The sequence below is a fragment of the Peromyscus leucopus genome, chromosome 20 (assembly GCF_004664715.2).
Source record: "Peromyscus leucopus breed LL Stock chromosome 20, UCI_PerLeu_2.1, whole genome shotgun sequence".
Taxonomy (NCBI): Eukaryota; Metazoa; Chordata; class Mammalia; order Rodentia; family Cricetidae; genus Peromyscus; species Peromyscus leucopus.
The window spans coordinates 39,355,959-39,369,289 of NC_051080.1; the positions used below are offsets into that span (position 1 = coordinate 39,355,959).

Here is a 13,331-nt window from a genome sequence, read left to right on the forward strand (position 1 = left end):
GGCATGGCCGGGTGGTCTGGTGTCAGTGAGGACAGCTCTGTAGATCCTTTTTTGTGTCCCATTTCCATTCTGGGCTAAAGACTTTTAAGCTTAATATCTTTGATTATTTTTTCAGATCATTCTAGAAAACTATGCATACCCGGGAGTTCTTCTGATCGGCACTGACTCCCACACCCCCAATGGTGGTGGCCTGGGAGGCATCTGCATTGGAGTAGGGGGTGCTGATGCCGTGGATGTCATGGCTGGGATCCCCTGGGAGCTGAAGTGTCCCAAGGTGAGGGCTAGGGAAGGACTTGCTCTGGCCTGGTTAGAAGGGAGGCTGTTGGGGTGCATGGGGGACTGTGGGTCCCAGATGGCTGAGCCAGGCTAGATTCTCTTTTGTGAGGAGTGGGACCACCAGCCCCGTTCCTTGACTGCTGACTGGAACGTAGTATGTGGTGCAGAGGGCCTGGAACTGCCTTGCCCGTTTCAGGTGATCGGTGTGAAGCTGACAGGCTCCCTCTCTGGTTGGTCCTCGCCCAAAGACGTGATCCTGAAAGTGGCCGGCATCCTGACGGTGAAAGGCGGCACGGGTGCTATTGTGGAATACCACGGGCCTGGTGTCGACTCCATCTCCTGCACTGGTGAGGAGGACAGCCTCACACGCTGTCCCTCACTCTGGGCTGGGTCATGTGCCTGGAACAGAAGCTCAAGTGGCCTTCCCTTGAGGCTGTCCAGGCAGTGTGTGGACTGAGAATAGACATGTGCGCAGGTCAGGCTAGGGCCGCCTGCTGCTCTGACGGGACAACTGACAGCCACTGAAGAGACAGGACTTCCTTGTGGCTGCTCTGAGTCGGGACCCACATCAGCTTTAGCTTCTGCTGCTGGGGCCTGGCCAAGAACGATACAGGACTGTCTTGGATGACCCATAAAAGTCCCAGAGACCCTGTAGTAGCCTGCAGAATTATTATACCCCTTAGTTAACAAGAGCTCACCTCAGCTGTGACGTTGCTGACAGCCCTGACAGAAGCCAGGATATCTCTGAGCCACACCAGTGGACAAGATGCTCTCTGGTCCAGACAGTGGTGCTATTCCATTCTTTGTTGCTCTAGCTGGCTTTCAACTCCCTGATCTCAAGCAGCCTTATGTCTGTGCCGCCCAAGTAGCTAGGACTACAGGTATATGCTCTGAACCTGATTTATTCCATTCTTATGCTTAAACTTAGAAAAATATTTATGTAGCATCATAGTGTAGCTTCCCAGAAGGCAAACAGACCTAGACCTAAGTCCATCCAGTACTGGTATTTATTTGTTTATGATGATCTTGAACCATTCTAAGCAAGGTAGACACAGTAGCTTCTAGGCAGTGGCTGGCCATGTCCAGCTTCAGTACAATGGCTATGTGCTCTGCTGAGCAGAAGCCAGACTCTCAGCTAAAGTTCTGCTTGTGAAGGCTGAAGTCTGTTCACTGGCCATGGGCTTTGAGGGGTGAGTGCCTATTGCCACTAGGTGGCCTTACAGGCCAGGAAGGAAGCGATGCAGCTCACTATATGAAGAGCTTTGTGCCCACCTTGCAGGTACTGGAGCTCACACCTAGCTGCCCAGCATCCTCATGCCTTGGGCTCTGTTTCTCCACAGGCATGGCAACAATCTGCAACATGGGTGCAGAAATTGGGGCCACCACATCAGTGTTCCCGTACAACCACAGGATGAAGAAGTACCTGAGCAAGACAGGCCGAGCAGGTGAGCTCATGGGGTGGAGGGGTGTGAGCATACACAGCCATGTTGTACTCTTGTCCTGAGGGCATGAGTCCTTAGCCTGGGGTCCCTAGGCTGGCTGCAGATAGATGACAAACTAGGTGTGTGTGACTGCTTCTGATACAGCGTCTGTACTTCTCTTCAGCCTCTGGAGGGTCTGGCCTCCAAATTAAATATCCATGTGAGATTATCCATGTGGGTTTCACAGGAAAAGGGCTGCCTTCTGGTCCTTTGTGGCCTAGTCACTGATTCCCCTACAGGAAGCTCTGGAAGCAACATGGGTCTCTTCTGTAGAACTGTTCCCTGACTGAGGAAGCTTCCCACAGCACCTTTCCTGACCTAGTTTGATTTCTTTGAAGCTCAAAGAAGGGAATAAAAGGGCTGGAACCTGGAAAGGGAGGGGGAGTGTGGGTGAATGGGTAGAAACTACAGGTTAGGGGCCCTGGGAAGCTGGGAGCCCTGAGTTCTACCTGGAGTACCCTTCACTCCTTTCTCCATCTAGTGACTTCTTTTTTAAAAAAATATTTCATTTTATTTTTATGTGCATTGATGTTTTTGCCATGGATGTCAGGTCCCCTGGAACTGGGAGTCACAGACAGTTGTGAGCTGCCATGTGGGTGCTGGGAATTGAACCTAGGTCCTCTGGAAGAGTAGTTGGTGCTCTTAACCCCCTGAGCCATCTCTTCAGTCCCCTAATGACTTCTTAAAATTCTGTTCCTCGGGGCTGGTGAGATAGCTCAGTGGTTAAGAGCACTGACTGCTCTTCCAGAGGTCCTGAGTTCAATTCCCAGCAACCACATGGTGGCTCAAAGCCACCTATAATGAGAGCTGATGCCCTTTTCTGGCATACGGCAAACTTGCAGAAAGAACACTGTTTACATAATAAAATAAAATAAATCATTAAAAAAAAAGCACTGGCTGCTCTTCCAGAGGACCAGGGTTCAAGTCCCAGCACCCACATGGATCAGCTCACAACTGTCTATAACTCCAGTTTCAGGAAACCCAAAACTTCCCATGGCAAAACACTAATACACATAGATTTAAAAACAAACAAAACAGAAAAAAAATTTAAAAATTCTGCTCCTCACGGGTGGGTGATGGCGCACGCCTTTAATCCCAGAACTCAAGAGGCAGAGGCAGGTGGATCTCTGAGTTCGAGGCCAGCCTGGTCTACAGAGTGAGTTCCAGGACAGCCAAGGCTACACAGAGGAACCCTCTCAGAGGGAAAATGAAATCTGCTCCTCACACACTGTGAGGTGGAGTGTGCTTAACTCCAGTACCCATTTCCTCATCTTGGCTCACTGACAGCCTCTGCAGGAGGCTGAGTTCCTGATGGGCAGGGACAGCGTCCGTGCTGTTGGATTTGCCCCTCTGTTGCCTTAGTTACTGCCTGGAACCTGCTGCTTGGTAAGCGGCAGGTGTCTGGCCCGGGTGTATAGATAAACACGGCTCAAAACCAATTTGTGTTTCATTTTCCTCCCTTGTTGATTCCAGACATTGCCAGTCTAGCTGAAGAATTCAAGGATCACTTAGTGCCTGACCCCGGCTGCCAGTATGACCAACTGATTGAAATTAACCTCAATGAGGTGAGAGTGAATACGGTTTGGGGGATTTCTGAGGGTGGGACTTTTCATTTTGGGCACTGGGCATGAGGGGGTGGGTCCTACCAGTACACCCACAGGGGAGTTGGCCCTTGATTCCTAGGGCCTAAAACTGGCAGCAGTGGGGAGGAGACAGGAGGAGACAGCCATGGGGAAAGCAAGTCTGATGTAAGTGTCCATTTGCCACCCCCAAGGTTAGTGGAAGCCAGGAACTGGCCTGGGGGCTCGCTTTGCTTGGAGTTCATAGGGCACATTGCAGTGAGTTGGCATCCGGAGGCCTGCAGAGCAGGTGTGCAGAGCCAGGAAAGGCCTCTAGAGCAACAGAAGCCAGGCTGTGTGAAGCCCAGTGCCAGCCTTGGTTCTGTGGACCTGTGCAAGCTGATCTGCCTCTGTAGGCCTCAGTTCACCAAGTGGGAACCCAAGGTGGCTGTGAGCTAGTAACAGTCTGGTGTACTGATGGCTTGTGCCAGTCACTCTGCTGTGCGCATCCCATTGGTTAGCCCTGCCACAGGGTCTGTCTGTCAGAAGGTTCCAGTAGGAACGTTTTTGATCCATCCTGACCCCTGGTGGTAGTACAGTTGAACCCAGAGCTCTCCACTTGTAGACAAGCACGGCCCACAGGTCCATGTCCCCAGCCCTCTTCTCCCTATTGTAAGACAAAGACTAAGTTCCTCGCGCTCTCCTGGAACTAACTTTGGAACCCAGGCTGGCTTTAAACTTGCAGTCCTCCTGCCTCAGCCTCTCAAGTAGCTCGAGTACAGGCCTCACCACCAGGCCAGCTCCTCCAAAGACAGTGTAGTTTGGGAGGTTAGGCTTGTGAGGCAGACGGCCCTGATTGTTTCTGTACCTCTCCCATCTACTTGTGACCTGGGGTGAGGTACATCACTCTGACCTTCAGTTCCTGTGTGTACTGTGTGGAGATAAGCACAGCCTGATGGCGTTGGGGAATTCCAGGTGTTCTTTGCGACCTGTCTCCTATGACACAGTTGAGCCTTTCCTTCTGTGGAAATGTGGGAATCTGTGAAGCAAGTCCATCCTCACTGATGTTTTCTGCCTCTCTGCTCTGTGTCATCTTTTCAGCTAAAGCCGCACATCAATGGACCCTTTACCCCGGACTTGGCTCACCCCGTAGCAGAAGTGGGCACTGTGGCAGAGAAGGAAGGCTGGCCTCTGGACATCAGAGTGGGTGAGTGTCTTCCCCCGTCTCAGGTTAATAGGTTCTGGGCCAGCAGCTCTGCCCAGAGCTGTGGACAGCCACCTTATGGTGCTTCCTGAGGCAGGCCCTTTCTGAGGTAGGTATGAATATTCAAATGTTGCCTCTGCTTGGTATAGAAAGACTACTATTTATTGTAGTGTAGTGAATATTCACAAGAAGAGTCTTTTTTTTTTTTTTTTGGTTTTTCGAGACAGGGTTTCTCTGTGTAGCTTTGCGCCTTTCTTGGAACTCACTTGGTAGCCAGGCTGGCCTTGAACTCACAGAGATCCACCTGCCTCTGCCTCCCAAGTGCTGGAAAAATGTTCTTTGGGAATGTTCCTGTGTTGTTGTGTATATGAACACACACACACATCTTTTTATAAATGTACTTCTGTACGAACACAAGTCCTAGCAGTCATGCTGAGCAGTCATGCTGCCGTTGACACGCTTCCCATGTGCAGATGCACTGGCATGCTTCTGTCATCTGGCACAGCCTGGCTGTCCAGAGCCTGGGTCCTGCACTCACAAGGCCTTGGTTTGAATCCTGGCTCTGCTGCTTAATAACTTGTGCTCTCAGCAAGCTGCTTCCAACCACAAACCAGAGAGGAAACCAGCTCACTGTTCATCAGAAGGCCTCACTGTGGAGAAGAGGGAGTGCTTGGAGTCGCCAGAGCCAGCACAGCTCACTGTTACACTTGGCTTCCAGATCACAATGCATCATTTCCAGTATAAGTGTGCCTATGCTACCTGCTAATTCACGTCTTCACTTAGGAGGAGAAGCCTGAGAAAGCAAGCCTGGCTCCCTTGAGTTTGCCCTTGTATAGCGTCCAGCATTAAACAATAGTACAGAGAATGCTCACCCTTACAAGCTTGAAGTAAATTATATTTAAAAAGATGGGCCGGCGGTGTTGGTACACGCCTTTAATCCCAGCACTCGGGAGGCAGAGCCAGGCGGATCTCTGTGAGTTCGAGGCCAGCCTGGTCTCCAAAGCGAGTTCCAGGAAAGGCGCAAAGCTACACAGAGAAACCCTGTCTCAAAAACCAAAAAAACAAAAAAACAAAAAAAAAGATGGTTTAATAATTAAAAAAATAAACTGCTGGCTAGGCATGGTGGTACCTGCTTTTAATCCCAGCACCAAGAGGCTGGGCAAGTGAATTTCTATGAGTTCAAGACCATCCAAGGCTACATAATGAGACCGTTTTCCAAAAAAGAAAAAAAAAATGGCTGTATTGATAGGAGAAACTTGATATTGATAGACAGTACCCTGTCATTCATACTACTGATTTCGTTTGTTTGTTTTTCAAGTCAGGGTTTCTTTGAGTAGCCTCGGCTGTCCTAGAACTCGATCTGTAGCCCTCTACTGAGCTTTTTCATAATATGCTTTTTTATTTTTTTGAGACAGGCTCCTTATGTAGCCCTGGCTATCCTTCAACTGTCTATATAGACAGAGCATAGTGGCTTTAAACTCACAGAGATCCTCCTGCCTCTGCCTTCTGAGTGCTGAGATTCAAGGAGTGCCCTACTGTGACCAGTTTAACAAAAACTTTTTAAGATCTTTTGTTGCCGAATAAGCAGAAAGCAGAGCGGGCTGTGAGGCACACCTTTAATCCCAGCAGTGGGGGTGGGGGGTGGGGAGCTCAGTTTGAGGCCAGCCTGGTCTACAGAGTGAGTTCCAGGACAGCCAGGGCTACATGGAGAAACCCTGTCTCAAAAAAAAAAAAAAAAAGAAAGAGAGAGAGAGAGAGAGAGAGAGAGAGAGAGAGAGAGAGAAAAAATAAATAAAACAAAAACGAAAGCAAGCAGAAAACAGAAAATCCTAGATAGTATATAAGAAAAATTATCCTGTCAGCTTCCATTAGCAGTAATCATTATGAATGTGTTAGTATGAACCCTAACGTGGGGCACAGCGTGCATGCTTATGACCCTAGCACTCAGGAGCGTGAGGCAAGAGGATCAGGTGTTCAAGGTCAATCTGTGCTACGTGAAACCCTGCCTCAAAAAAATAAAACTTTTTGGGTTTTGTGTTGTTTTGTTTTGGTTTAGTTTTTGTTGTTTGGAGTTAGGGTTTCTCTGTGTAGCTCTGGCTGGCCTGGAACTCAGAATTGCCCTGCATTTGTCTCCCTAGTGCTGGGATTAAAGGTGTGCACCACCACCACCACCACCACCACCACCACCACCACCACCACCACCACCACCTCCTCCTCCTCCACCTCCACCACCACCACCACCACCACCACCACCACCACCCGGCAGCCTTTTGGGTTTTATGTGTACTTACACTTGTGTATAAAATTGGTGTGAAAGTGGATTTGCTATGACCTGTGTTCAGTGTCCTGGTTAGTGAATGTTAATGACTGGGTCATGAGTAGCTTGCTTTATTGTTGATACTTGGGTTGCTCCCAGCATGTCTATAGAAGTAATCTCTGTGCCAGATCAGTGGGTGAACTCTGTCCAGGTCAGATGGAGACCTGGTCATAATCTCCTGACTTTTGACTTTACCACCCACAATATACCAGGTTTGATTGGCAGCTGCACCAATTCAAGCTATGAGGACATGGGACGGTCGGCAGCTGTGGCCAAGCAGGCCCTGGCCCATGGACTCAAGTGCAAGTCCCAGTTCACCATCACACCCGGCTCTGAGCAGATCCGAGCCACCATTGAGCGGGATGGTTATGTGAGTGTCCGCCTGTGCCTCCCTTTGCTTCCCACCATGCCTGCTGATGCGTGCTCAGGACAGGACAAGCCACGGCCTGTTGGGCTAAGGCAATGTGGGCACAGCTTTTCCTCCCCCAGGCTGCTGCCTTACCCATTGCCATCCCCACTGGGCCTGGCCCTGACAGGTTCTTGTCCTCTTTGTCCTCTGCAGGCACAGATCCTGAGGGATGTGGGTGGCGTTGTTTTGGCCAATGCCTGTGGCCCTTGCATCGGCCAGTGGGACAGGTAAGCAGAGCATCCCTGGGAGGTCCGGTCCGACTCTGCCTCCTTGGGTTTAGAGTGCTGACTGGAAGAAATAGTGGAAAGAAGATTCCAGCCTAAGGCCTCTGGTTCCAGGGACTACTACACGTTAGAAGTCCGTGTCAGACCTGGCTGGGCACCCAGATTAGAAAGAGCCCGGCTGAAGCCCTGAGCGGCCAGAGGCGGCAGCCCTGACTGGCAGAGGCTGACAAGGTCCATCCTAGCAGGCAAGCAGGTGGCTCTGACGGAGCTGCCCAGGCGAGGAGACTCAGGCCTCAGGCTCAGGCTGGACTGTGCCTCTTCCTCAGTCTCAGATGCCACCCATTGATTTTGAGGTTGCCCCTGCGCCATGTGCCTGAGTCCCTCAGAGGAGGCAACGTGTTTAGGGCCTTCCCATTCCCCTCCTGTCATGAGCTAGGTATGCACCATAAGAACCCAGACCCCCTGGCTTCTGGACAGCCCATGTGACAAGGCTGGATCTCTAATCCTGTCCCCTCTGCTCTTGCAGGAAAGACATCAAGAAGGGGGAGAAGAACACAATCGTCACCTCCTACAACAGGAACTTCACAGGCCGCAATGATGCAAATCCTGAGACCCATGCCTTCGTCACATCCCCAGAGGTGAGACTGCATTGGCCAGGCATACCTGAAACTACCTTGGGGTCCTTTCCCTGGTGGGTCAGAGGAAAGGGGAGATGGGCTGCTTAGGGTTGGCATTACAGAAAGTCCCAGAAAATATAAAAGGGCAAATTAATCTCTCCTGTCAGTCCCTACCCAGGAGCAATCACTGCTAATGTCAGTTATCCAAGGGGAAGCCACAAGACATGGCCTTGTCATTCATCAAACAGAATGCTGACTTGGGGATTCCCGCCTGGGTCTCCCTCAGCTCTTAAGGGTCTCAACCATTTAGCACGGTTAGTAGAGATTGGACTGTGGCATTTCACTGTCCTTGCTCTCCCAACTCCACAAGCTTGGCCCCCTTACCTACCTTACAGGGTCATGGGAGAGGTATGTGAATGCTTGCTTGTGGTTCTCTCCCTCCCCTCCCCCCTCCCCTTCCCTTCCTTGTGAGTGGTTCTCCCCCCCCTCCTCTTCCCTTCCTTGTGAATGGTTCTCCCCCCACCCCTCTTCCCTTCCTTGTGAGTGGCAGAGGCCACAGGTGGGTCTCAAGCTCAGTTTCTGCGTTCAGTAAAAATGTGCCTTTGCTGTCACTATGGGCATTGACTCAGCTGACGTGTCGTAGGCGCTGAGTGGGTGTCCCACCTCATAGGCTAATCTCTTGACTTTACTGAGGGGTCCAGAAGCTCTTCTTAAGTAAGGCAGTGGTTCTCTGCTTTTCTTTTGCTGCCAAGCAAGAGTATTTTCAGCACTGAAGCATTTGTGCACTGGCCTCCTCCCATCTATCCAGGACACTTGCAAGAGACAGGAAAGAGCCATAGTAGTGCTGGCCCAGCCTAGGGAGAACGCTACGTTCAGGCCCTGGCAGCCATTGTAGAGGCCGAGTGGCCCTTGGGTTCTTGGGTACTCTGAAAGCCTGGTGGCTCGTGGTCCCTGCAGCTCTGGCTTCAGAAGAGGGCCCGGGAGGGAGATGGTTCAGTCGGTGAAGTCCTTGCTGCACAAGTGTGAGGATCTGAGTTTGACTTCCCAGCACCCACATTCAAAAAATCCCTGGGGCTTGTTGACCAGCCAGCCTAGCCAAACCAGAAAGCTCCAAGTGCATCGTGAGACCTTGAGGGTCAGCAGGATGACTCAGCAGACAAAAGTGCTCGCTACACATGACCCTAGAGACCTGAGTTCAGTGTCCAGAATCCCCCTCCCCCTACACACACACATAAAGGTGGAAGGAGAGAATCAACCATACAGTTTTTCCTGACCCCAACATCTATGCTTTGGCACTTATATGCACACACACATGCCATACGCACATTCACACACAATAAGATAAAAATAATTCTAAAGAAGATGGGCCTGGGTAGGTAGGTGTGGATGGCTGGTGCTAACCAGCAAACTGGCCTCCTCCATTTCAGATTGTCACAGCCCTGGCCATTGCGGGAACCCTTAAGTTCAACCCAGAAACCGACTTCTTGACAGGCAAGGATGGCAAGAAGTTCAAGCTGGAGGCTCCAGACGCAGACGAGCTCCCCCGATCGGTGAGCAGATGCTCCATTTCGTATGGTTAGCCACCAAAGATGTGCCTTGGCCTAGCTGCCTGGGCCCATTTGAGGTGGGCTAACACTGTTTGAAGTGAGGTTTGGGGCCCAGGGAAGCTTGTGACCTATGAGACGTCCATGGAGGGAGTAAGGATTCAGTGCCCAGTGTGTCTCCATCCCTTCTGCAGGACTTTGACCCAGGGCAGGACACCTACCAGCACCCCCCCAAGGACAGCAGTGGGCAGCGGGTGGACGTGAGCCCTACCAGCCAGCGCCTGCAGCTCTTGGAGCCTTTTGACAAGTGGGATGGCAAAGACCTGGAGGATCTGCAAATCCTCATCAAGGTTGGCACAAGCGTCCCATCCATAAGCAGTGGGCATGGCTGGGAACCTCAGGGGAACAGGGGGGCTGGCTGCCAGGAGGAAGAGATCACAGCAGCCTCTGTTCCCTTCTCCATGGCTCTGGGCAGGGCAGAGCCTGATCTAGCCAGCTGGTGTGGGGAATGCATCACGTGTGACTCAGCTCAGCTCTGGATTGACAACAGATTTCCACAGCATTCCTGTGGGTCATTACTGGATACGGACTGTTTGGGAGCTCGGCCTTTCTAGTGTGGTCAAGGGCCTCAGCCTCATGTCTGACAATAATATATGGGCTTACTAAGGGCTGTCCAGGCACGCCTGTGACAGAGCCAGTATTTAGCTCATGTGAGCCAGGACCCAGACGTGACTCCTAGCTTCTGTGTCTGGCATGGAGTTGCTGACCTTCCACCCCGGCAGCTCAGCTGAATAAGCAAGCAGCTGCCTCTGTCCTCCATGTGTAGCCTGTCCTGGAAGAGAGTATCCTGTCATGGAGACTGTGTTTGGGGGCTTTTGACGGGGTGGGGGATGGCCTTGCCTGAACCGGGTGGGCATGGGAACACCAGGACTCACTCCATAGACTACAGGTCCAAGGCCAGACATAACGCTCATCTCCCCTGCTTGTTCTGGTCACTGCCTAACCTGGCCTGGCCTGTTTACCCACCCAAGGTCAAAGGGAAGTGCACCACCGACCACATTTCTGCTGCTGGTCCCTGGCTCAAGTTCCGTGGACACCTGGACAACATCTCTAATAACCTGCTCATCGGTGCCATCAACATTGAAAACGGCAAGGCCAACTCCGTGCGCAATGCTGTCACCCAGGAGTTCGGCCCTGTCCCTGACACTGCTCGATACTACAAGGTGGGCCAGCGTTGTTTGGTGGGAACCGTGTTGGGAGCTGCTCTCCTGAGGACCTGGGGTGAGGGGGCATACCTAGAGAAAATTGTTATCCAGCACCCAGGAGACCCTGCCCTGGAGTCAGAGAGAGTCACAGCAGGTGTTTGGCCCCAGACCACAGAAGGTTGAAGGAAACCATATAAAAGGGCTGCTTTTGAACTCAGTTGAAAGGGAAGCTCAGAGAAGAGCCTCAGACCAAGCAGTGAGGGTCTAAGCCAGGCCTGAGCCAGGGTCCTACCTGGTTGTTCCTCTTTGGAGCCCTGGCTGTCCTGGAACTCGCTCTGTAGACCAGGCTGGCCTTGAACTCGGAGGTCTGCCCCTCAAGTGCTGGGATCAGAGGTGGGCACTAGCACTGCCCTGCACTACTTCTTCTGTGCGTGGCCTTTGCCTGCATGTGTCTGTGCGTCATGTGCATGTCTGGTGCCACAGAGGCCAGAAGAGGGCATCACATCCCCTTAGAATTGGAGTTTGATGTGGTTGGGAGCTGCCACGTGGTTCCTCTGAAGAGCTCTTTACTGTGGGGCCATTTCTCCAGCCCTGGCCCACTTCTTGAAAGGCTCCAGGACTGATGCAGGGTACTGGTGAGGGTCGCCTGGTACCTCTTTGTGGCTGACTGGGACAGTGCAGATAGATGCCTAAGGAACTGTAGTCTCTCAGGCCCCCATCATTGGCTGTACAGATAATGGCGTCACGGAGGGCCCAGTCAGTCTCCAGCCCCACTGAGCAGCCACGGCTTTTCTCCCACTCCACCCACCCAGGGTGTGCACTGCCCCGTGAAGGCTAGCTGCTTCCCTGTCCACTGCAGCTAGGCAGGCAGGGCCAACATTCAACCTGCCTGCTCCATTGGGCCTTATCCGCCCAGTTCACCCCAAATTCAGCTGCTCCTGAGCAACAGGAAAGGAACTGCCTCCCCCACATTGACTCTGCACCTCAACTTGCCCAAGGTTAGGCAGGTACAGCACCCTCCTCTGCCTCACCACCTGTCCCTGTTACCTGACAGAAACATGGCATCAGGTGGGTAGTGATTGGAGATGAGAACTATGGCGAAGGCTCAAGCCGGGAACATGCAGCGCTGGAGCCTCGCCACCTTGGGGGCCGGGCCATCATCACCAAGAGCTTCGCCAGGATCCACGGTGAGTTAGAACCCAAGTGCTCTCCTCATTCAAGGCCCTAGGTCACCTACTGTCAGTGGCCAACTTGGGCCTGGAGTCCATGCTCCCATAGTCCACATAGCCTGTCCCCACCTACCCAACGCCAGGTTGGCATTGACTAAGTCTGCTGCCCAAAGCCTCCTACCAACACTGGTCTGGGTTCTAAGCTTGTCAACCGAAATCCAAGGCATGTGGCATGTACATGTGCAATAATGCAAACCTGCTTGAAGTGCTGCTGGGAAAGGGGGTCACTGGGACCTAGCAACTGGGTTAGTCACTGTATCCCCAGTAGGACTGGGTGGGTGGGGGTCTGTCTCCCAACTGCTTTAGAGGACACTTCTGGTGCTAGTACGGGTCCCTGGGCAGAGGACCCACACTTGATTTCGTGTATGTCTTCCAGAGACCAATCTAAAGAAGCAGGGCTTGCTGCCCCTCACCTTCGCCGACCCCGCTGACTACAACAAGATCCACCCAGTGGACAAGCTGACCATTCAAGGCCTGAAGGACTTTGCCCCTGGCAAGGTCAGGGGCTAGGAAGGAGGGCAGACAGACCAGGGGTCTCTCGGGTGGGTGCGGTCGGGGCTGAGTTCCCAGGAGCACGCTCCACTTCCCACCCACACCCATCTTTCCTTTGCAGCCTCTGAAATGCATCATCAAGCACCCTAATGGGACCCAGGAAACCATCCTCCTGAACCACACCTTCAACGAGACTCAGATCGAGTGGTTCCGCGCAGGCAGTGCCCTGAACAGGATGAAGGAGCTGCAGCAATAAGGGAGGGCCAGGCTGGCGGCTGTGTCCCACTCTGGACCCTGCTGGGTAGCCAAAGTGCAGGTCCATGTGCATCATCAGTCAGAGCTGTCTGTCCAGTGCGGCCTCCTGCTCTGAGATGGTGACCAGACCCGCTTCCTGCTCTCCCATCCTCAGCCCAGAGTGAGCCACTGTGGAGGGCACTGATTTTATGTCCCAGCCCTGCCTTCCTTTCGGTTTGGTTCGCCTTCAAAGCCCACGCACCTGTATTTATTTTAATGACAGCACTCCCTCTAAAGGACTTTTTATCCCGCCTCGTCATTTCACTGGTGGCTGAAGGATTTTAGAGAACCTTTTGTTCTGACAAGAAAAAAAAAGACCCATTGACTGTTCTGTGTGAGTGGTTGGTGTCTATTTGTTGTCTATCAGCTTGCATGCAGGGAGGATCTTTTAAAGCCTCACCAGGCCTGGGTCACACCTGGACCTCGGTCACTGCAGCAGAGATGGGAGCACTAACAGAAAACACTTCCCACCCCTCCTGC

General features: G+C 52.3%; 2 protein-coding genes across 2 annotated transcripts in view; one reads left to right on the plus strand and one right to left on the minus strand.

Annotated features, from left to right (window-relative positions):
- LOC114694324 (cytochrome P450 2D1-like) overlaps nt 1-13,331 on the minus strand; it is a 123,613-nt gene that overhangs the window by 12,235 nt on the left and 98,047 nt on the right. The window lies entirely within an intron of this gene.
- LOC114688906 (aconitate hydratase, mitochondrial) lies at nt 104-13,182 on the plus strand (the record flags this gene model as incomplete). The annotated part of the gene is made up of 14 exons (XM_028863381.2): nt 104-274; nt 473-623; nt 1,617-1,721; nt 3,231-3,322; nt 4,418-4,523; nt 7,050-7,207; nt 7,400-7,473; nt 7,997-8,108; nt 9,515-9,637; nt 9,826-9,981; nt 10,663-10,854; nt 11,891-12,023; nt 12,442-12,563; nt 12,679-13,182. Coding segments are annotated over 14 exons (1,830 nt in total), but the record flags the coding sequence as incomplete, so codon positions are not given.